The 21,580-nt window shown below is 45.2% G+C and overlaps 1 protein-coding gene across 3 annotated transcripts in view; it reads right to left on the bottom strand.

Annotated features, from left to right (window-relative positions):
- FANCI (FA complementation group I) overlaps positions 1-21,580 on the bottom strand; it is a 96,097-nt gene that overhangs the window by 2,485 nt on the left and 72,032 nt on the right. For all 3 annotated transcript variants that reach the window (XM_062206235.1, XM_062206234.1, XM_062206236.1), the window contains 11 exons: positions 18,807-18,973; positions 18,030-18,115; positions 16,563-16,679; positions 12,126-12,177; positions 10,466-10,593; positions 10,299-10,367; positions 10,026-10,122; positions 9,542-9,729; positions 6,844-6,897; positions 6,702-6,761; positions 1,978-2,046 (listed from right to left, as the gene is read on the bottom strand). In XM_062206235.1, coding sequence (XP_062062219.1) covers positions 1,978-2,046; positions 6,702-6,761; positions 6,844-6,897; positions 9,542-9,729; positions 10,026-10,122; positions 10,299-10,367; positions 10,466-10,593; positions 12,126-12,177; positions 16,563-16,679; positions 18,030-18,115; positions 18,807-18,973 — 1,087 coding nt within the window. The remainder of the gene's footprint in view (positions 1-1,977; positions 2,047-6,701; positions 6,762-6,843; positions 6,898-9,541; positions 9,730-10,025; positions 10,123-10,298; positions 10,368-10,465; positions 10,594-12,125; positions 12,178-16,562; positions 16,680-18,029; positions 18,116-18,806; positions 18,974-21,580) is intronic.

Raw genomic sequence — 21,580 nt, 5'->3', positions numbered from 1 at the left:
AAAAAAAAAAAAAAGAAGCTGGATAGGGAGCAGAGGAGCCAGGACTGAAGCCCACACATAGTGGCTGGCTTAACAAGTTGCACCACAGCACTCATCCACTGAATTGATATAATAAGCTCAATATTTCCTTTTTCTGATTTGTACATTTTTCCTGCTGGGATTATTCCTACCACTCTCCCATTTGAACTGTAACTTATAGATTTTTTAAAATGTTTCATGTGTGTCTGTATATGTGTATCAGAAACCCTCAAGTCAGGGCTAGCTCTGGTGCAGCAGGTTAAGCTGCTGCCTGCAGCAGCAATATTCCATATGGGCACTGGTTTGAGTCCCGGCTCCTCCACTTGTGATCCAGCTCCCTGCTAATGCTTCTAGGAAAGCAGCAGAGGATGGCCCAAGTCCTCAGGCCCCTGCATCCAAGTGGGAGATCCAGATGAAGTTCCTGGCTTCGGCCTGGTCCAGTCCTAGTCATTGCGGCCATTTGGGGAGTAAACCAGCAGATGGAAGATCAGTCTCTCACTTTCTCTGGCTCTCCTTTATAACTCTGCCTTTCAAATAAATAAATCTTAAAAATAAAAAGCTCACAAGTGAGGACACTGTACACACTTGTTTTCACGTTTTAAAAAATATTACCTTGGAGGTAATTCTACAGCTGAATACTCAGATGGTATTTTTTCAGGCCTCTACAGTATTATCCAGTGTATATATACTATAACCTACCTGACCAGTCCTCTATTAATGGATATCATAGTTACAAACACTTTGTGGAGAAATGGAATTAAAGTTTTTTTTTGATCCAAAAAAGTGAAATTTACACATGGTAATACACGTTTTCCATTAACTTTTTGAAGACATCCCTTGTGTGTCTAATATTACACTTTCGAACTGAAGGGCAATTCTGTATACAGGCCTTTACCATTTCTAAATTGTTACAGAGTGTGTATCTCCTAACATTCCTAAGTTGTTGCCAAACTGCCCCCTTGAGAAGTTAGTAAGAAGCCTTGCCAACAATGTCCTATAGATCCGCCTTCCTGCATCCTCACCATCTCTGAGATTCTTCAGGGAACACCTTTTACAGTACCAACTTTTCCTAAAAACAAAAAGGGGCATCCTAGACTATTTCATTAGTTCTGTTTGAGGTCAAGATTTTCTGGTGCTTCTTGAAAAAATGTTTTTGGTTCAAAGGAAAAATAAGATGTCCTATCTCATCATACAACTCACTAGTTAAGAAGCAATCATAGGGGCCAGTGCTATGGCATAGTTGGTGAGGCCACTGCCTGCAGTGCCAGCATCCCATATGCATGCTGGTTCGAGTCCCAGATGCTTCACTTCTGATCCAGCTCTCTGCTGTGGCCTGGGAGAGCAGTACAAGATGGCCTAGGTCCTTGGGCCCCTGCACTTGTGTGGGAGACCAGGAGGAGGATCCTGGCTTTGAATCAGCGCAACTCCTGCCATTGTGGCTGTGCGCCTCTGCTTCTCAAGTAAATAAATAAATCTTAGGAAAAAAATCAACAATCTTATGTAAACACACATATACACACTTGTGGGTACTTCAAAAAGTTTATGGAAAATGCTTATTTTGAGAAAATGATTTCAAATATTTTTGCATAAAAACTTTAAATTCTATTTTCCAGGGACTTTGGTAACAGCTTTTTGAGATACATTCCACACACCATACAGTTCACTCATGTACACAATACGTGTATCAGACAGTTGTGTAACCATTACCACAATCAACTTTACATTTTCATCACCCACAAAGGATAACTCCATACCCTTTTTAGCTATCCCCCCAGTTCTTCATCTCCCTAAACCACTAAGCTCTAGTCAACCACTCATCCTTGTCTCAGATTTCTATTCTGAGTAGTTCATGTAAATGGAATCATACAACAAGTGGTCTTCTTGGGACTCACGGCTTTCACTTAACATAGTGTTAAAGGTTTTCCAGGAATGAATGGTCAGCATCAGCAGCTTACTTACCATGGCTGTGCTAACAGCAGCAGTCTTCTTTTTCTTCTCCCCTGTACATGTCAGGCCATTACTCTTGTTCTAAAGAAACAGAAACACATTCATTCTTTCCATTCCTGAAGATTTTTCTGTAGAGCTGGTGGCAATTTCCTAGAGTATGGAGACCAAGTCTGGTGAGTAAAATGATCTGTGCAGCCAATGCTGCAAGCTGGGAAAATGCCAGTGATGTCGTACAATTCTCAGCAATTTTTTCTTCTCTCTTTTTGTTGTTGTTGTTGCTGGGAGACTTACAATCTGTTGGTCTTAAAGCCAGCACATGAAAACTGAGGGCAGACCTAACCATTACTGTCCTGGGCCAGCCAGTGGACCAGTGAGGTGCAAAAGGATGGTTACAGTGCAGACGGCAGGGTAGAAGCGGAACAGACAGCTTCCTGCTGAGCAGCTGGCTGTGGAAGCGGATCCAGGAGCCTGCGGTCTTCCCACTTGGAAGCAATCACCAGATGTGTCTTACATGCAGTGTGATTCTCATGCTCAAGAAAGGTTTCAAGAGTAGGAGGAACTCTCCCCTATGTATTACCTGCATTATCAGGTAGTAAAGAGCTCCCAGAGAGTGGGTGGGAAAATAATTAAAAGAATCAAGAAGTATAGGATTCTGATAAAGCAAAAGAGAATCAAGACCTAACTCAAGTGTCAAGTATATAAAATGTAGGAAGCTCTGACCTCAAGAGAGATCTATACCTTCTAGGAAAGGAACATACCATGCTCCATGGAGACAAAGAAGATAAAACATCTGAAAATGCAAGAAGCTATACTACTGGAGTCACAAGAGAGGCAGGAGGCTTGTTCCTTGTGTTATGTTCTAGAAAATAAGCCACAGTAGAGATTCTAGAGGGGCTAGTTTGAAGTAATCTACTTTTGGCCCTGGAAGGCATGGTAGAAGAGGGTGATGTCCTATTTAGGGAGGAGAGGAAAGTGTAAAATGAGCCATCTTCCTAGAGATTGTGTCCAAGACCCTTTGAAACTCCCTAAATCAAACCTGTGCACTGCCCATTCCTACTGAACCAGGTAAGTGAAGCACCTTTTAAAGATGTATGATTCAGGTACTGGCTTGTGGCACAGCAGGTAAAACTGCTGCCTATAATGCCAGCATCACATAACGGCACCAGTTCGTGTCCCAGCTGCTCTGCTTTGGATCCAGCTGCATGGTAATGACCTGGGAAAGCAGTCAAAGATGCCCCAAGTGCTTGGGCCCCTGCCACCCATTGGGAGACTGGATGGAGCTCCTGGCTTCAGCCTGGCCCTGCCCTGGCTGTCATGGCCTTCGGGAGTAAACCAGCAGATGGATGATCTCTGTCTCCCCGTGCCTCTCTCTCTGACTTTCAAATAAATACATAAATCTTAAAAAAAAAAGTGTGATTCTGGAAAGCACTGTTTTCACAGCTTCCTATCAAGATTTATGGTAAGTAATAAAAAGGGGTGTATAATACAATCCCCATTTCTGCACAAGAGTTAGAGTTAACGGATATGAGCTGTGGCCTCAGGTTGTTCATTCAGTGTATCTCACAAAGATGAAAATGTTTGCACCTATGGATGAAGACAGGGATAAATGCCCAAGGAATACATGAAATGGGTTTTGTGTGATGTGGGGAAAAATTAGAAGTCTAGAAGGCACCTAGTATTTTCGCAGAAGAAAATACTTAAGTAGGCTCAGAAACACAAAAATGTAAAACTCTCCATCATTTTAGATGTCAACAAATATCAAGTATGAGTCCAGACAACAAATATCAAGTATGAGTCCAGAGCGGGGGATGGCAAACTACAGCCCCCCAGGACAAATCCAGCTCCCTGTTTTTGAGAATAAAGTTTCATTGGAACAGTTACAATCATTTATTTGTATGTTATCTAAGACTGCTCCTATGTTACAACAGCAGTTAAGCAGGTGTGGCAGAGACTAAAACAGGCCTAAAACATATACTATCTGGCCTTGAACAGAAAGTTTGCTGGCCCCTTCTATGGAGACTAACTAGCTGGAGTCAAGTCCCAGGTCTGCTTTTTAGCTGTCTGTTTTTGGACATTTCAATAAACTTCTTTTCACTACTTGCACAAGTGTTAACTACAATCACAAAGTAGTGAGGATGAATAAGGTAATACATGAAAGGAGATTAACACAACAGGCACAAGGTCCACTGTTTGCTAAATTCAGCTATTCTAATAAGTTGAACAAAGTGGTTTTTGGATTATAATTTTTAGACTGTAGTAAATATGGCTTAAAAGCAGTGTTTCCAAAGCCAATATTCTTAATTTTCTACCAAATAGTAATGTTATTATTAAAAAAAAAGTTCCAAGGCCGGCGCTGCGGCTCAATAGGCTAATCCTCCACCTTGCGGCGCCGGCACACCGGGTTCTAGTCCCAGTCAGGGCACCGATCCTGTCCCGGTTGCCCCTCTTCCAGGCCAGCTCTCTGCTGTGGCCAGGGAGTGCAGTGGAGGATGGCCCAAGTGCTTGGGCCCTGCACCCCATGGGAGACCAGGAGAAGCACCTGGCTCCTGCCATCGGATCAGCGCGGTGTGCCGGCTGCAGCGCGCCTACCGCGGCGGCCATTGGAGGGTGAACCAACGGCAAAAAGGAAGACCTTTCTCTCTGTCTCTCTCTCTCTCACTGTCCACTCTGCCTGTCCAAAAAAAAAAAAAAAAGTTCCTGAGTAGGTTTGAGAACTATGATTTAACGTACTGTTGGACTTCTCAGTGCTTTAAATATGCTAATGGGCACATGAATGTTTAACATACGGAATACTGTGGGCATCATTTCTCACAAACTTGCCCTTCCACACCTTAGGACTTAATCTATACAGGATACTTTATAATTGTGGCCTTGAGATATCATTAAGACTTGGAGATGCAGAATTTAAAACCCAAATTTAGGCATGGAGGGATATACCCCATTATAGATAACAGGTATGTTTGACAGAAGGGCACCCGTATGAAAATTTTATGAACAGGAACCTTGGGAAAGCATGCCTGAGAGCATTTGGGTGAGATAAAAGAAGACAGGAGGAGTGCAGGCTTGATGAGAGTAGGCTGCACTTCCCAACCAGACAGAAAATGAATGATGAATTTCTGATGCAGATCACAAAACCGACAGAAAGGTAAGGTGGCAGCCTCAGATATCAGCACACTACGGTTTTAGGTAAAGCCAGATGACATGCCACTCGGCCACTGAGTCTCAAGAGGAGGCACCCTTAAAACATATGACATCAAAGTGGTCACAATCCAGCACTTTAAGTACTTTCAGTGCTTTCTGAATCTTGGATGAGACTGACATTTGGTGGATGCAATCTCTTTGGTTCTACAAGGATCAGCCAGTGACTGAATGTTTACTGCAGTATCTAAGTGGCCTTATAAGACAGTAGGTCTTCCATCACTTAAGTCATTGCAACAGGGGTGATTTTGGATTTCTTAAGGACATTCAGTAATTTCTGGAAACACTTTTGTTGTCATACTCTGAGGATGTTGGTCCCTGGTTTGGGGTAGGGAAACTATTCTAAGGGCCATTTGGACATTCATAACATCATTCACAGGCCACACAAAATTATCAACTTAAAAATTAGCCTGCCATAGATTTATTGAATTTCTAGTTGCTTTGGTAGGGTTAGACCAAATGGTTTTGTGGGGATTTATAATGACCCCATGGACTGGATACTCCCAACACGTCTGTGGTAGACAAGAAACCAGGGATGCATTAAATATCCTAAAATGTACAGAACAAGCAAAGATTACCTGGCCCAATGTGACAATAGTGGTGAGGCTAAAAAATACTTGGTTTATTTATTTATTATTTTTTTTGACAGGCCAGGCAGAGTTAGAGAGAGAGAGAGACAGAGAGAAAGGTCTTCCTTTTCCATTGGTTCACCCCCTAAATGGCTGCTACGGCCGGCGCATTGCGCTGATCCGAAGCCAGGAGCCAGGTGCTCCTCCTGGTCTCCCACGCGGGTGCAGGGCCCAAGCACTTGGGCCATCCTCCACTGCCTTCCCGGGCCACAGCAGAGAGCTGACCTGGAAGAGGAGCAACCGGGACAGAATCCGGCGCCCTAACTGGGACTAGAACCTGGAGTGCCGGCACTGCAGGTGGAGGATTAGCCAAGTGAGCCGTGGCGCCAGCCAAAAATACCTGGTTGAAATAGTCAAAAAGTTTAGTACTGCAAGAAGCTGATGGTATTTAGGATCAGATGATACTTGAAATTTCTCCAAACTCTGGAAAAGCCCTAGAAATTTCTCCAAACCCTTCCTAGAGGGAGAATAGAAAGGGTCTGGGCAAATGATAGAAAAAAGCCCATATTTCTGCCACCTCCTTAAAAGCACTGCTGCTCTCATAACACGCTTCTTTCCCATCTGCTCCCAGCCCTTCTGCGTGTTCTACTCTTACTTTACTCACCATGTTTGATGGCGTGGACTTTCAGGCACCCAGGAACAAGCTGTTACTGAAGCCCAGCATGCTGATTCCTTCCCACCAAACACAAGCCTATCAACGTTTGCTCTCTCCAAAACAAATGCTTCCTTTATGTGAATCAAGATCTCCTTGCTGCAAAGTCCCTGAGCTTTTGGTTGGCTGCAGAGAGGCACTCCGCCTCATGGTAAGCAGAGAAGAAACTTTGTATACACTCAGCTCCCTGACCAGGCGGTCCCTTGGAACAGAAGTCCTGTCTTAAAGATGTTTAGTCCCGCCTCTGAATTACTTACCTGTACATAAGAAATGAAGGAATAACACAGTGGGGTCAGATGAGAGCCAGACAGCTTCACCTGCAGCAAGGAGAAGGGAACCAATGTGACTGCAGCAGTAAAAGGCTTTCCACATTCCTAGGAAAGTTCATTCTTTACTCACCAGCTTTTCCATATTTTTTGGAATTCCTCTGGAGCTCCGACACACCTGAAAATACTAACAAAAGATTCTTAGATTTAGAAGATTATCCTATGAAACTACAGATGACTCTTGTAGAGAGCTTATGCAGTGACTCATCATACTGATAGCAGAGGAAAAAAGAAATTAAAAACCAACCCTATCTCTTCCCTGTCCTCAGAGCTCCCAAGCTTGCTAGACAACAGGAAATGATGCTTTTTCTTCCTGACTTGTTCAAGCAACAAAAATTGTTCAGGATGCTAGTTCCTACATTTAGAAAACCAATAGCTTGGCTGTTTTTCCCCTTAAAAATGCCAATATGGGGTGGGCATTTGGAGCAGCTGTTAAAATGCTGCTGGATGCTCATATCCCATAATGGAGTGCTTGGTTCATGTCTTGCCTTTGCTTCTTATTCAAGAGAAGTTTTTTGTTAACAGACACTAAGAAACATTAACTTAAATTCAATAAAGGCAGAGTAAAAATATAAAAAAACAAAAAATAGGAGGCAAGTGTTTGTCCCAGCAGTTAAGATGCTGTTTAGAAAGCCGATATCCCAGCCGGCGCCGTGGCTCACTAGGCCGGCACACCAGGTTCTAGTCCCGGTCGGGGCACCGATCCTGTCCCAGTTGCCCCTCTTCCAGGCCAGCTCTCTGCTGTGGCCAGGGAGTGCAGTGGAGGATGGCCCAAGTGTTTGGGCCCTGCACCCCATGGGAGACCAGGAGAAGCACCTGGCTCCTGCCATCGGATCAGCGCGGTGCGCCGGCTGCAGCGCGCCTACCGCGGCAGCCATTGGAGGGTGAACCAACGGCAAAAGGAAGACCTTTCTCTCTGTCTCTCTCTCACTGTCCACTCTGCCTGTCAAAAAAATAGTTCAAGTCCCTGCTACTCAGCTTCTGATCCAACCTCCTGCTAATATACACTCTGGGAGGCAGCAGACGATAACTCATGTTCTTGGGTCCCTGCCACCACATGGGACCTGGATTGAGTTCCATGTTTCTGGTGAGAGCTTGGCCCAGCCCTATGGCTTGTGGGCATCTGAGAAGTGAACCAGTAGATTGCAGATCTCTGCGTTTCAATAAAAAACAAAAAAAACTTCCTCTCTTCTTTGGGGATTTTTTGTTTTGTTTTGTTTTTTTTTGTTAAAAGAACAAGAGAAGGGCTGGCGCCGCAGCTCACTAGGCTAATAATCCACCTGTGGCGCCAGTACCCCAGATTCTAGTTCTGATTGGGGCGCCGGGTTCTGTCCCAGTTGCTCCTCTTCCAGTCCAGCTTTCTACTGTGGCCCAGGAAGGCAGTAGAGGATGGCCCAGGTCCTTGGGCCCTGCACCCGCATGGGAGATTAGGAGGAAGCATCTGACTCCTGGCTTCGGATCAGCACAGCGCACCGGCCGTAGCGGCCATTTGGGGGGTGGACCAATGGAAGGAAGACCTTTCTCTCTGTCTAACTCTGCATGTCAAAAAAAAAAAAAAAAGAAAAAAAAAAAAAGAATAAGAGAAGGAATAAGCATCTTAGTGCCAAGACTAGTTAAAAAAAAATTTTTTTTTAATTATTTATTGGGGCCAGCGCTATGGTGTAGCAGGTAAGGCCACCGTCTGCAGTGCCGGCATCCCATATGGGTGCAGGTTCAAGTCCCAGCTGCTCCACTTCCAATCCAGCTCTCTGCTGTGGGCTGGAAAAGCAGAAGATGGTCCAAGTCCTTGGGCCCCTGCACCCATGTGGGAGACCCAGAAGAAGCTCCTGGCTCCTGACTTTGGATCAGCACAGCTCTGGCCATTGTGGTCACCTGGGGAGTGAATAAATGAATGGAAGACCTCTTTCTGACTCTGCCTCTCTGTAACTCTGCCTTTAAAATAAATGAATGAATCTTTTTTTTTTAATTTTTGAACAAAAAATTTTTTTTTTTAAAAAAAGATTCATTCATTTATTTGAAAGTCTCAGAGAGATTTTTCCATCTGCTAGAGCAGCCAGGACGTGAACTGGTGCCCATATAGGATGCTGGTGTTGCAGGTGGAAGCTTAACCTGCTGCACTACAGCGCTGGCACCAAAGACGGCATAGATTTTTTATTTGTTTGAAAGAAAGGGTGGTGGGGAGATAGCTTCCATCCACTGGTTTACTCCTCAGATGGTTACAATAGCCAGGTCTGAGCCAGGCCAAAGCCAAGAGCCAGGAACTCTTTTCCCCATGGGTGGCAGGAACCCAAGTACTTGGATCATCCTTGTCTGTCTTCAGGTGCATTAGCAAGAAGCTGGATGGGAAGTACAGCAGCCAAGACCCAAAAGGGCACTCTAATATGGGATGTTGGCATTGCCAGCCGTGACTTAACCTGCTGTGCCACAACAATGGCCCCCAAAATGGTATTTTGTTTTCTACAACATGAACTCAGATTTAACTATATAGCTGTAACTCAGAGTAAGCCTTATAAGGTGTTTGAAAGAGGCATCCACTCTCAGTTGGGACACATATTCACACACCAAGGAAATAAGGATGTGCAAAAACATATTTAGAATTATGCCAGCAACTGTTTTTCCCTGGTCTGTGGAGATGCCTGCTACCTTCTGACCTAACTAAAATGAAACTATGACTCAAAAGCTAAGAGGCAAGCGTTCCATTGAAGGGCATTCTGCAGCAGTGGGCTGTCTAGGGCAGAAAGGTGGGATGAATCTAACTGTGAGATACTCACATATCTGACAAGTGCTGTAAGGGTGGTGTACATTTTACACAGGTCCTTTAACAAGGTGTCCACACAGCTGCCTGACGGCAAGGCCGTCTGCACCAGTTCATGGAAAAACGTAAGCAAAGTTCCCAGTTGCACGATGATGGCTTTCTCAGTGGGATCATTCGGTGGGGTTGCCTGAGAAGAGGCCTCTTCTGAAAGGAAATGAACTTATTAGCACATTTATACATAACTGGCTTTATTTTCTAATTAATAGTAAAGGATGATTAGAAATCAACTAAATACTATTAACTAGAAAGTCTGTATGGAAAATGAGCATTTATTAGGCAGAGTGAATCAGTAATTATGTTGTCATAAGCCACAATGCCTTCTACTTCTTTCATTACATCTAACAAACAAATTTAGTCCAGGAGCTCTAACTTCATGCAGCAGTCCAATATGGACTCTGTTCTTGTCACAGTTTCCAGAACCCAACCTGAACTCATCTTACCTGATAGGGGTTCTTGAGGGCTCACTTGTCTCTTAAGCTTGGTGATCAGCCAGTCCACTTCTTCCAGGACCTTCTCAGCCTGACTCAGAACAAGCAACTGTAAAAGAAAAGAATGTCTGGCATGTTCATGAAATACAGCTGCTGGGCTGAGATAAAACCATGATTGACTCCAGGTGGGTCACAGGCCTCAGGTACAAGCCGCCACCATTTCCTCTTCACAGGCAGTGGGAGGAATGAGCAAGGCTATTCCCATGGCTTAGGATCAATACTTACACAGACAGTGGGGGCAGCTGTTCTTAAATTCACCATTGCAAAGTGGTTTGTTTTCTCTACCTCTATATCCTAGGGAGGAAAAGAGAGATAAGACCTCCTGGTGGTAAATCTATTTCCTTGACCTCCATCCCCACACAGGCTGTTGTACTGAAGTCTCACTACAGCACCTGGTCAATGTCTCCCAGCTGCCCGTGGATATCCTGAGACAAGTCACGCAGAAGGGTGACAGGACTCTTATACAGAACATGCAGGCTGAAGAGCAAGTTCATCAAGCTCTTGCAAAATGAGGCATCCTCTAGGAGTAGCAAAGAAAGAAAATTAAGAGTTATAACCCAGTCAGGTTCTTCAAGTGTGGGCAGTGGGAGGTTCCTAACAATAACTCATCATATCCAAGGTACAACCCAGTGCTGCGCAAACTCCAAGCAAGCAGCTCTACCACAATTGCACCCTTTTATCTACATGGCTAAAGAAGGCATACCCGTGTAACTAGCACCCAGACCAAGCACATTATCAGCACACTAGAGACACTTTCCTATCTTACTTTTTCTACCAAAAAACTACTTTCCTAGCTTCTAACATCACAGATGAGTTTTGCCTGATTTTGAACTGCATTTAAATGGAATCACACAGAATGTGAGGATTCTCGTGTCCAGTTGTTTTTGTTCCATACAGTGTGAGATCCTCTCTGTGTTGTCAGGTGTAGGCTTAGCTTGTTCACTCTCATTGCTGTATACTCTCATTGTATATATATTACACTGTGTGAATATATCACAATTACTTTATCCATTCTATTGCTGGTCAGTTTATTCTTTTTTGTTTTGTTTGTTTGTTTGTTTTTTGTTTTTGACAGGCAGAGTGGACAGTGAGAGAGAGAGAGAGACAGAGAGAAAGGTCTTCCTTTTGCCGTTGGTTCACCCTCCAATGGCTGCTGCGGCCGGCACACCGTGCTGATCCGAAGGCAGGAGCCAGGTGCTTCTCCTGGTCTCCCATGGGGTGCAGGGCCCAAGCACTTGGGCCATCCTCCACTGCACTCCCGGGCCACAGCAGAGAGCTGGCCTGGAAGAGGGGCAACTGGGACAGAATCTGGCGCCCCGACCAGGACTAGAACCCGGTGTGCCGGCGCCGCAAGGCAAAGGATTAGCCTATTGAGCCGTGGTGCTGGCCCAGTTTATTCTTACTTCTTCTTCTTTTTTTTTTTTTTTGGCAGGCAGAGTGGATAGTGAGAGAGAGAGATAAAGAGAAAGGTCTTCCTTTTTGCCATTGGTTCACCCTCCAATGGCCGCTGCGGCTGGCGCATCGTGCTGATACGAAGCCAGGAGCCAGGCGCTTCTCCCGGTCTCCCATGCGGGTGCAGGGCCCAAGCACTTGGGCCATCCTCCACTGCCTTCCCGGGCCATAGCAGAGAGCTGGCCTGGAAGAGGGGCAACCTGGATAGAATCCAGCGCCCCAACCGGGACTAGAACCAGGTGTGCCTGCGCCGCAAGGCGGAGGATTAGCCTGTTAAGCCATGGCGCAGGCCCTTACTTCTTAATATAGTATTGCTGTGAGAATTCTTCCACATATTTCTGTTGGGGTGGAATTGCTGGGTCACAGGCATATGTATAACTTTATTAATTAGATACTGCTAAACAGTTACACCTCCCCTTGCAGTGAATGAGAGGTCCAATTGCTCTACATTCTTGTCAACACTTGGTATTGGGTTTATGTAGTTTTTTTCATTTTGGCTATTCTGGTGAATGTATAATGGAAATCACTTTCTCTTTCTAAATGCTATTTAGTAATGATGATTTTATATGTAGCCTTTAGGAAATATGGCAGGAAACTTACCCAGGTTGTTTTCCTTGCAAATCTTTGATGTCCAGGATAACATCTGCACAAACTAGAGATCATTCAGATATTAAAGAAATATGCCAAAGATAGGTACTGTCAGAATAGAAGAGTCCTCGACCTTTCCAAATATAAGGAACTCACTTGCCAAAACACATGCCTAGGTCTAAAGAGGTGATCTACTGCAATCAGCATAAAAATAAGTCCATTATAAGAATCACTGCTATTAGCCTCATAAAATAGCATGATTCTATTATGTCTATGACCTCATTAAGGAGCAAAGGTCCTGAAGTCTGGGTATAAGTCCTCACACTTGAGCTTCCTATGTATTCCTACCACACACCATAAGGTCCAGGGCTAAATCTCTTCTCTTTCCCATGCCCCACTTGAACATCTTTAAGGATCTTTAGCTAGCAAAGGTGTGGATGAAGAGGTTCTTGGCCATATGAACAGAATTAGCTTTTAGAAGTCAAGAGGCCAAAGGAGTTGAGAAGGTTAAGGGGAGGAGAAGAGGCAAAAAAATAATGATTTTAGCTCTCTCTCTCTTTAAGATTTATTTACCTTCTTGAAAGTCAGAGTTACACAAAGAGAGGAGAGGCAGAGAGAGAGAGAGACAGAGAGAGAGAGAGAGAGACAGAGAGAGGTCCTCCATCTGCTGGTTCACTCCCCAGTTGGCCGAAACAGAGCTGTGCTGATCCGAAGCCAGGAACCAGGAGCCTCCTCCAGGCCTCCCACGCAGGTGCAGGGGCCCAAGGAATTGGGCCGTCTTGCACTGCTCTCCCAGGCCACAGCAGAGCACTGGATTGGAAATGGAGCAGCTGGGATCCAAACCAGTACACATATGGGATGCCAGCACTGCAGGCGGTAGCTTCACCCACCACACCACACCGCTAGCCCTATTTTCTCTCTCTCTCTTTTTTTTTAAATCTACTTGAAAGACAAAGTGACAAGAAAAAGAAATCTCCATCTGCTGACTCACTCCCCATATGTCTGCAACAGTCAGGGCAGGGCCATGCTGATGCCAGGAACTCCAACGTGAGTGATCATCTGCTGCCTCTCAGGTGCATTAGAAAGCTAAATTGGAGGCTGAGGCAAGACTCGATCCCAGCCACTCTGAGACAGAATGAGGGCATCTTAACCTGCTGCACCACACCATTGTCAGACAGAATTTTCTTAGGGGAAGGAAAATTTGTCTCGGGATAGGTGGAGTCTTGAGTTATCAAATACACACTCAACTTAAATTTTTTCGAAGAGGCTTTCAGCTACAAAGGCACTGAAATGCAGTGATGTTTATGTGCAAATGACTATTAAGAATTCAATTTAGGCTGGCACCGTGGCTCAATAGGCTAATCCTGTGCCTTGCGGCGCAGGCACACCGGGTTCTAGTCCCGGTCGGGGCGCCGGATTCTGTCCCAGTTGCCCCTCTTCCAGGCCAGCTCTCTGCTATGGCCCGGGAGTGCAGTGGAGGATGGCCCAAGTGCTTGGGCCCTGCACCCGCATGGGAGACTAGGAGAAGCACCTGGCTCCTGCCTTCGGATCAGCGCGGTGCGCCGGCCGCAGCGTGCTGGCCACGGCAGCCATTGGAGGGTGAACCAATGGCAAAGGAAGACCTTTCTCTCTGTCTCTCTCTCTCACTGTCTACTCTGCCTGTCAAAAAATAAAAAAATTTTAAAAATTAAAAAAAAAATTCAATTTGAACAAGGCCAGTGCTGTGGCCCAGCAGCCCTGGCCTGAAGCACCGGCATCCCATATGGGCACTGGTTCTAGTCCCGGCTGCTCCTCTTCCAATACAGCTCTCCTCTATAGCCTGGGTTAGCAGCAGCAGATGGCCCAAGTGCTTGGGCCCCTGCACCCACATGGGAGACCTGGAGGAAACTCCTAGCTCCTGGCTTTGGATCGACGCAGCTCCAGCCGTTGTGGCCAGCTGGGGAGTGAACCAGCGGATGGAAGACCTCTCTTTCTGTCTCTACCTCTCTCTGCAAGTAACAGGCAGAGTTAGACAGTGAGAGAGAAAGAGAGAAAGGTCTTCCTTCCGTTGGTTCACCTCCAAATGGCCACTACAGCCGGCGCTGCACCGATCCGAAGCCAGGAGCCAGCAGTCTCCTCCTAGTCTCCCATGCGGGTGCAGTGTCCAAGCACTTAGGCTATCCTCCACTGCCTTCCTGGGTCACAGCAGAGAGCTGGACTGGAAAAGGAGCAACCAGGACAGAATCCGGCGCCCCAACTGGGACTAGAACCCGGTGTGTTGGTGCCGCAAGGCGCAGGATTAGCCTATTGAGCCGCAGTGCTGGCCTAAATCTTTTGTTTTAAAAAAAGAATTCAATTTGATCTGCTGGGGAGGAAAAAGATTAGCGAAGAGGTTAACTAAAAGCTCCATGAACTAGCACTAAAAGATCTCCAGAACACAGTGTTAGATGAAACAAAGAGGATGCAGAACAAGGGTTTGCGTGAAGAAGGGAAGGAAGGACTGAGGGTAAGAATCTATGTTACATTTTTTTCCTACAGGAATAAAGAAACTCATGAAAACTATTATATAAGAAACTAAAGCTGTTTAATTATCTGGGGGAGAAAAAGAACACAGCACATAGATGGGGAGACTACTTACTGAAACTTTTTGATAATTTCTGTGTTTCATGTTTGAAGTTAAAGGGGCAGGTATGGGTGGTGAAAAGTATATTAGAAGTATTTCTTGTATATTTAATCTTTCCAAATTAATTTATTCTTTCCCAAATTACCCCCATCCTCCAACTGTTTCTTTCTTTCCTGTTCCTTTTCTCTGCAGCAAAAAGTAGCAGGATAAAAGAATGATGATAAAAGTAATGTAAGGGTAAATTATTTGGAGTAGGTATGTAGCAAAAGGGACTTTCTTTGGGCTAACCAGCAACTAGGGCAACAGGAAAAATCAGGTTTACTTTCCAGCATCAAACACTAATACCCCCAGGCTGGAGTCTCCTACAGGCTAGCTCTTCAGAGTTAAAGCTCACACAAGGAGCTTGGACCCCAGAGCTTCCATCTGTCTTCCTCACAGACCATGAAGTCGATGTGGCTGAAGCACACAGCCTGAAGCTCCTGGGGATCTTCTTTATTATCTCACAGGGAAATCACTCCTGAATGGAACACATTCACAAAATGTGGCCCTTCTCTTATATTCTATGTGTGTGTGTGACAGTTCATGTGTGTGCACAATTCTAAGTATATGTACACAGACCTACATATATACATAGATCATCTGTTTCCAGAGGTGTTTCTTTTCTTGGTCTTAGTCATACTTTCTGATTCAATCATCTCTCTTTTTTAAATGTTCATTTATTTATTTGAAAGGCTGAGCAACATAGACAGAGGGATCTTCTGTCTCCTGGTTCATTCCCCAAATGCCTGCAACAACCAAGGGTAGGCCAGGCTGAAGTAAAGCCAGGAGCTAGGAACATCATTCAGGTTTCTCACACGAGAAGCAGGGACCCAAGTACTTGAGTTATCGCCTGCTGCTTCCTAGGGTGCCTACCAGCAGAAAGCTGGATTGGAGACAGAGGTGGGACTTGAACCAGGCACTCCAATATGGGATACAGGCTTCCATAACAGCAAGCTGCCATGCCACAGTGCTTGCCTCTGACTTAATAAGCTATTATTGATTCCCACCCACCTCTAAACTTTGGTAACTTTCCTGAGAGTCAACTGCTGAATGTCAGCTATCTTCTAATTAATTAATAAACTTTCATCATTGAGTTGAGATCATTATTGTTCTTAGAACCATCTCTACAAACCATACTGAATCTGTTAAAAACTAATCAAAATCAAGCTAATAAAAAATAAAAAGCAAAGAAGAAGAAATACCAAGAGTGGGAAAGAACACAAGCTAAGAAAGTTGGAAGAACAGTGCTGTGGCACAGTGGGCTAAGCCTCTGCCTGTGGCACAGCATCCCACATGGGCACCAGTTTGTGTCCCAGCTGCTTCTGTTCCGATCCAGCTCTCTGCATATGGCCTGGGAAAGCAGTGGAAGATGGCCTAACTGCTTGGGCCCTCGTACCCATGTGGGAGACCCAGGAGAAGCTCCTGGTTCCTGATTGGTCCAGCTCCAGCCATTGTGGCCACTGTGGGAGTGAACCACCAGATGGAAGACCTCTCTCTCTCTCTGGCTGTCTGTAACTCTACCTCTCAACTCTCAAATAAATAAATAAAATCTTTAAAAAAATAAAAAAGAGATACCAAAGATAAACAATTTTTTTTTCTTTAAGCATTAGTTTCCCCTGGAAAACTGCCAAACAAAAGCAGTATATTCTTGCCATATATGGCTACATATAAATTTGTTATAGTAGAAACACTAGATAAGAAGGTTCATCTTATAGTCTTTATTAACTCAGGTGCGTAAACATATCACAGTGCAATAATCCTTGTTTTCTGAGGAATGCTAACTGGTACTGAATATATGGTATTGGTACCTGAGGAGAGGAGGGCTCCAGTAGCTTGGACAAGCTGGACAGGACAGTGACTAGTAGAATGGCTTCTTTGCTATTGAAATCTTCCTCTTGGCTGCTAAGCAAATTCAACAAGGACCTCTGAGAAAAGAAAAGTACATAAACATCAGCAGACATGTTTCTACAAAGAAGGGATATTTAGTCAGAAATTTCTAAGACTGGGGCAGAAAGAATTCAAAGCTATCGAAATTCCAAGAGCTAAAATATGAAAATAAACCTGGACTGAATAGTAGTTTCCAGTTTTGAACCACAACCCGAGATTCTCTTGGAATTAAATCTTGGAATAAAATGTTGGAGTCTTTCTTCTCCAGTTCCTTGCCAGTGTCTGGGAGTCCGTATCTCCATGGGTCCTATCCACTGACCTAAGGGTTAGACTGTGCCCTAAGCCCAGTAATCCACCAATATCTGTCAATCTCTTCCTACTACAATGTAAGCTCCATGAGAATAGGAATGTCTTTTGTTCCCTGCTGTACCCCAGTCTCAGTTCTTGGCACATGGCAGGAACTTTTTTTTTAAAAAGATTATTTACAGAGTTACACGGAGATAGGGGGACAGACACACACACGCACACACAGAGAGACAGACAGAGAGAGAGAGAGAGAGAGAGATCTTTCACCCACTGGTTTACTCTACAGTGGCTGCAACAGCCAGGGCTGGGCCCACCTGAAGCCAGGAGCCAGAAGCTTCCTCCAGGTCTCCCATGTGGGATGGCAGAAACTTTAACAGGCTTCACTATTCAGCTTTTTTAAAAAAATGATTTATTTATTTAGTTGAAAGGCAGAGTGATGGCGAGGGAGAGAAGAGAGAAGGGAAGGAGGGAGAAAAAAAAAAGAACCTGCTGGTTCACTCTCCAGATGGCTACATGGCCTGGCTAGGCCAGGCTGAAACCAGGAGCCAGAAACTCCACATGGGACTCCAATGTGGGTGACAGGGACTCAAGCACTTGAGCTATCATCTGTTGCTTCCCAGGCAAATTAACAGAGAGCTGGATTGGAAGTGGAGTAACTGGGACTCAAACTGGCACTCCAATGTAGGATCAGGATATTGCTAGGGGTGGCTTAACCTACTGCACCACAATACCCAATTTCCCTAGTTTCGTTTTTAAGCAACCTGACAAAGCCAAAGTATATTACATATTTAAAAATATAATCTCCATACCTTGGAGGGCTCTTGGCTGTCTTATGTCAACTCAAACAGTGATTCTTGGAGACAGTAAGTTTTTGCAGATTGAGATAGCTAAACATGTGTCCTCACTACGATCCTTTTAAATTCATAATCTCCATTCTAAGAGCTTTGTCCTGTTGGCTAGATGGCCCAGAAAAATTCCTGTCCTCCTTACTCTTTGTGCATCCATTCTTACCAGCTGTCCCAGCTAACAGTTCCTTTGCAAGAACCCTCAGGACCACACAGCAGCTTCTGAAGGTTTCTCACCTGAAACTGCCGGATCTGGAATGATGCCCTTTGAGTGACACTGAGACCTGCATCTCCTTCCTCCTCTCCTTCTTTATCTGCGCCATCTAGGAATGGAAAAGGATTTTTTAAAAATATTTATTTATTTATTTGAAAGGTAGAGCTACAGACAGATACAGGGGAAGACAGAGAAAAAGGTCTTCCATCTGCTGGTTCACTCCCAAAATGGCCCCAGTGGCCAGAGCTTGCTGAATCAAAGCCAGGAGCCAGGAGCTTCCTCCGGATCTCCCACATGGGTGCAGTGGCCCAAGGACTTGGGCCATCTTCCACTGCTATCCCAGGCCATAGCAGAGCTGGATCAGAAGTGGAGCAGCCGGGTCTTGAACTGGCACCCATATAGGATGCTGGTGCTTCAGGCCAGGGCATTAACCTGCTGCACATCAGCACCGGCCGCAAAGGGATTTTTATTTTCTTTGATATGAACTCATGCTTTTTTTTTGGTCTTTCAACAGTTAAATTAAGATTTTAGAGAGCTAAAGAAGTCTGGTGGCAGATTTAAATGCATTTCTAAAAGTTTACAATTTCTTAATACTTAAATTCTATTTTCCAATTTTCCATTTTTCACTATTTGTGGTTAAATGTAATTCAGTTAGTGTCAGTTGTGAATCCACTAGGTGTCACTCCTTAGCAACATTAGGACTGCTCTCTGGTGTCATCTGGCAGTTTAACAGAATCAAGATGTTTGGTTACTAAGAATAAACCCAGATCAAGCCAATTTACTGATGTTGAAATACTTACCCAAAGCTCTGAGAAAGAGTGGAATCTTGTGCTGATAGAACTGCTGCACAGCACTGAATATTTTCTGTAAACCCTCCAAGCACAGCAGTGAGATACTCTTTCCTTTCTCTTTCTTTCCAGACTCTTCTACTGAAGTAGGAACTGAAGTGTATCTCCATAGCAAGACTCTGAAGTGAAAGTGATTTTATTAATCTAAAAATGTATTTATTTACTTACTTGAAAGGCAGAGTAACAGAGCGAGATCTTCCATCTGCTGGTTCATTCCCCAAAGGGCCCAAAAGCCAGGAGCCTGAGACTCCACCAGGGTCTCCCACGTGGGTGGCAGGAGCCCAAGTGCTTCTTCTGCTGCCTTCCTAGGAGCATTAGCAAGAAGCTGGGCCAGAAATGAAGTAGCCAGGACTTGAACTGCCACTCCAATATGGGATTCCAGTGTTGCAAGTGGCAGCTTAACCCACTCTGCTACAACACTGGCACTGTGATTTTATTTTTAAATTCAGGTTCATTTAGATAAAATTACACACAGTAAACTTTATACCATATAAGTGAACAGTTCTATGAATTTATAAAAAACTCGCAAAACTGTATAATTTCTACACAATTAAGGTGTTTCCATCACCCCAAAAGTTCCCTTAAGCTTCTTTTTTTTTTTTTTTTGACAGGCAGAGTGGATAGTGAGAGAGAGACAGAGAGAAAGGTCTTCCTTTGCCGTTGGTTCACTCTCCAATGGCCGCCGCAGCTGGCGTGCTGCGGCCGGTGCACGGCACTGATCCAAAGGCAGGAGCCAGGTGCTTCTCCTGGTCTCCCATGGGGTGCAGGACCCAATGACTTGGGCCATCCTCCACTGCACTCCCGGGCCATAGCAGAGAGCTGGCCTGGAAGAGGGGCAACTGGGACAGAATCCGGCGCCCCGACCAGGACTAGAACCTGGTGTGCCAGCGCCACTAGGCGGAGGATTAGCCTATTGAGCCACGGCGCCGGCCCCCATAAGCTTCTTGATAGTCAATTCTCTCCTCCTATTTCAAAGCAACTACTGATCAGATTACTGTTCCTAGTTTTACAGAATATCATACAGAAGTGGAACCAGTCACTATTGTCTCTGAGAGCCTAGCATGTTTCTGAGATTCATGTTATCTTGTTGCATGTATCAGTAGTTTATTCCATCTTATTACTGAGCAGTGTTCCAATGTATGCATATACATTGCCCACTCATCAGTTTACCCATCCATTTGCTTATGGATATTTGGGTTGTTTCTGGAGTCTGCTATTACAAATAATGCTGCTGTGAACATTTGTGCACCAGCCTGCATATGCACTGTATTTGCAGTGCTTTCATTTCTTTTGGGTAAATACCTGCCTAAATGATAGGAGTAGAACGGATGGCAGGAGTATGCTTACCACTTGATACTGACACACTGTTTTGCAGCGGTATATGTAAGTTAAATTCCTTCATAACACATCCATCATCTACTGCCTCCCAGGTAGTAGGAAGCCAGAATTGGAAGCAGAGCTGAAACTTGAACCTACACGCTTAGATATATGCTGGCATCCCAAGCAGTATAACGGTTGTGCAAAATGCCTGCTGCTCATTATGGTTTTTTTTTTTTTTTTTTTTTTGGCCAGGCAGAGTTAGACAGTGAGAGAGAGAGAGACAGAGAGACAGTTATAGGCAGTGAGAGAGAGACAGAGAGAAAGGTTTTCCTTTTCCGTTGGTTCACTCCCCTAATGGCCGCTATGGCCAGCGCTACGCCGATCCGAAGCCATGAGCCGAGTACTTCCTCCCGGTCTCCCATGCGGGTGAAGGGCTCAAGCACTTGGGCCATCCTCCACTGCCCTCCCAGGCCACAGCAGAGAGCTGGACTGGAAGAGGAGCAATTGGGCCTAGTACCTAGCGCCCCAACCGGGACTAGAACCCGGGGTGCCAGTGCCACAGGCGCAGGATTAGCCTAATAAGCCACGGCACCGGCCTCTCATTATGGTTTTAACATGTATTTATTCAATGAATAATTATGCCGACTATCTTTTTGTGTGATTGTCTGATATCCATATATCTTCTTTGATGAAATTTGCTCAAAATTTTATCAAAAAAATTTTTAAATTTATTTATTTGACAGGTAGAGTTACAGACAGTGAGAGAGAGAAAGGTCTTCCTCCTGCTGGTTCACTCCCCAAATGGCAACTTCGGCTGGAGCTACGCCAATCCAAAGCCAAGAGCCAGGTGCTTCCTCCTGGTCTCCCATGCAGGTGCAGGGCCCAAGCACTTGGGCCATCCTCCACAGCCACAGCAGAGAGCTGGACTGGAATAAGAGCAACTGGGGCCAGCACTGTGGCTCAACAGGCTAATCCTCTGCCTAGTGGCACCAGCACACCGGGTTCTAGTCCCGGTCGGGGCACCGATCCTGTCCCAGTTGCCCCTCTTCCAGGCCAGCTCTCTGCTGTGGCCAGGGAGTGCAGTGGAGGATGGCCCAAGTCCTTGGGCCCTGCACCCCATGGGAGACCAGGAGAAGCACCTGGCTCCTGCCATCGGATCAGCGCAGTGCGCCGGCTGCAGCGCGCCTACCGCGGCAGCCATTGGAGGGTGAACCAACGGCAAAAGGAAGACCTTTCTCTCTGTCTCTCTCTCACTGTCCACTCTATAAAAAAAAAAAAAAAAAAAAAAAGAAGAGCAACCAGGACTAGAACCGGCGCCCATATGGGATGCCTGCACTGCAGGTGGAGGATTAACCTAGTGTGCCACAGCGCCGGCCCCTAAAATTTTAAATTAAGCTATTTTGCAA

This window comes from Lepus europaeus, chromosome 11 (assembly GCF_033115175.1).
Source record: "Lepus europaeus isolate LE1 chromosome 11, mLepTim1.pri, whole genome shotgun sequence".
NCBI lineage: Eukaryota > Metazoa > Chordata > Mammalia > Lagomorpha > Leporidae > Lepus > Lepus europaeus.
Note: the sequence above shows the minus strand (reverse complement) of the source record. Positions and strands in the feature narration are given on the sequence as shown.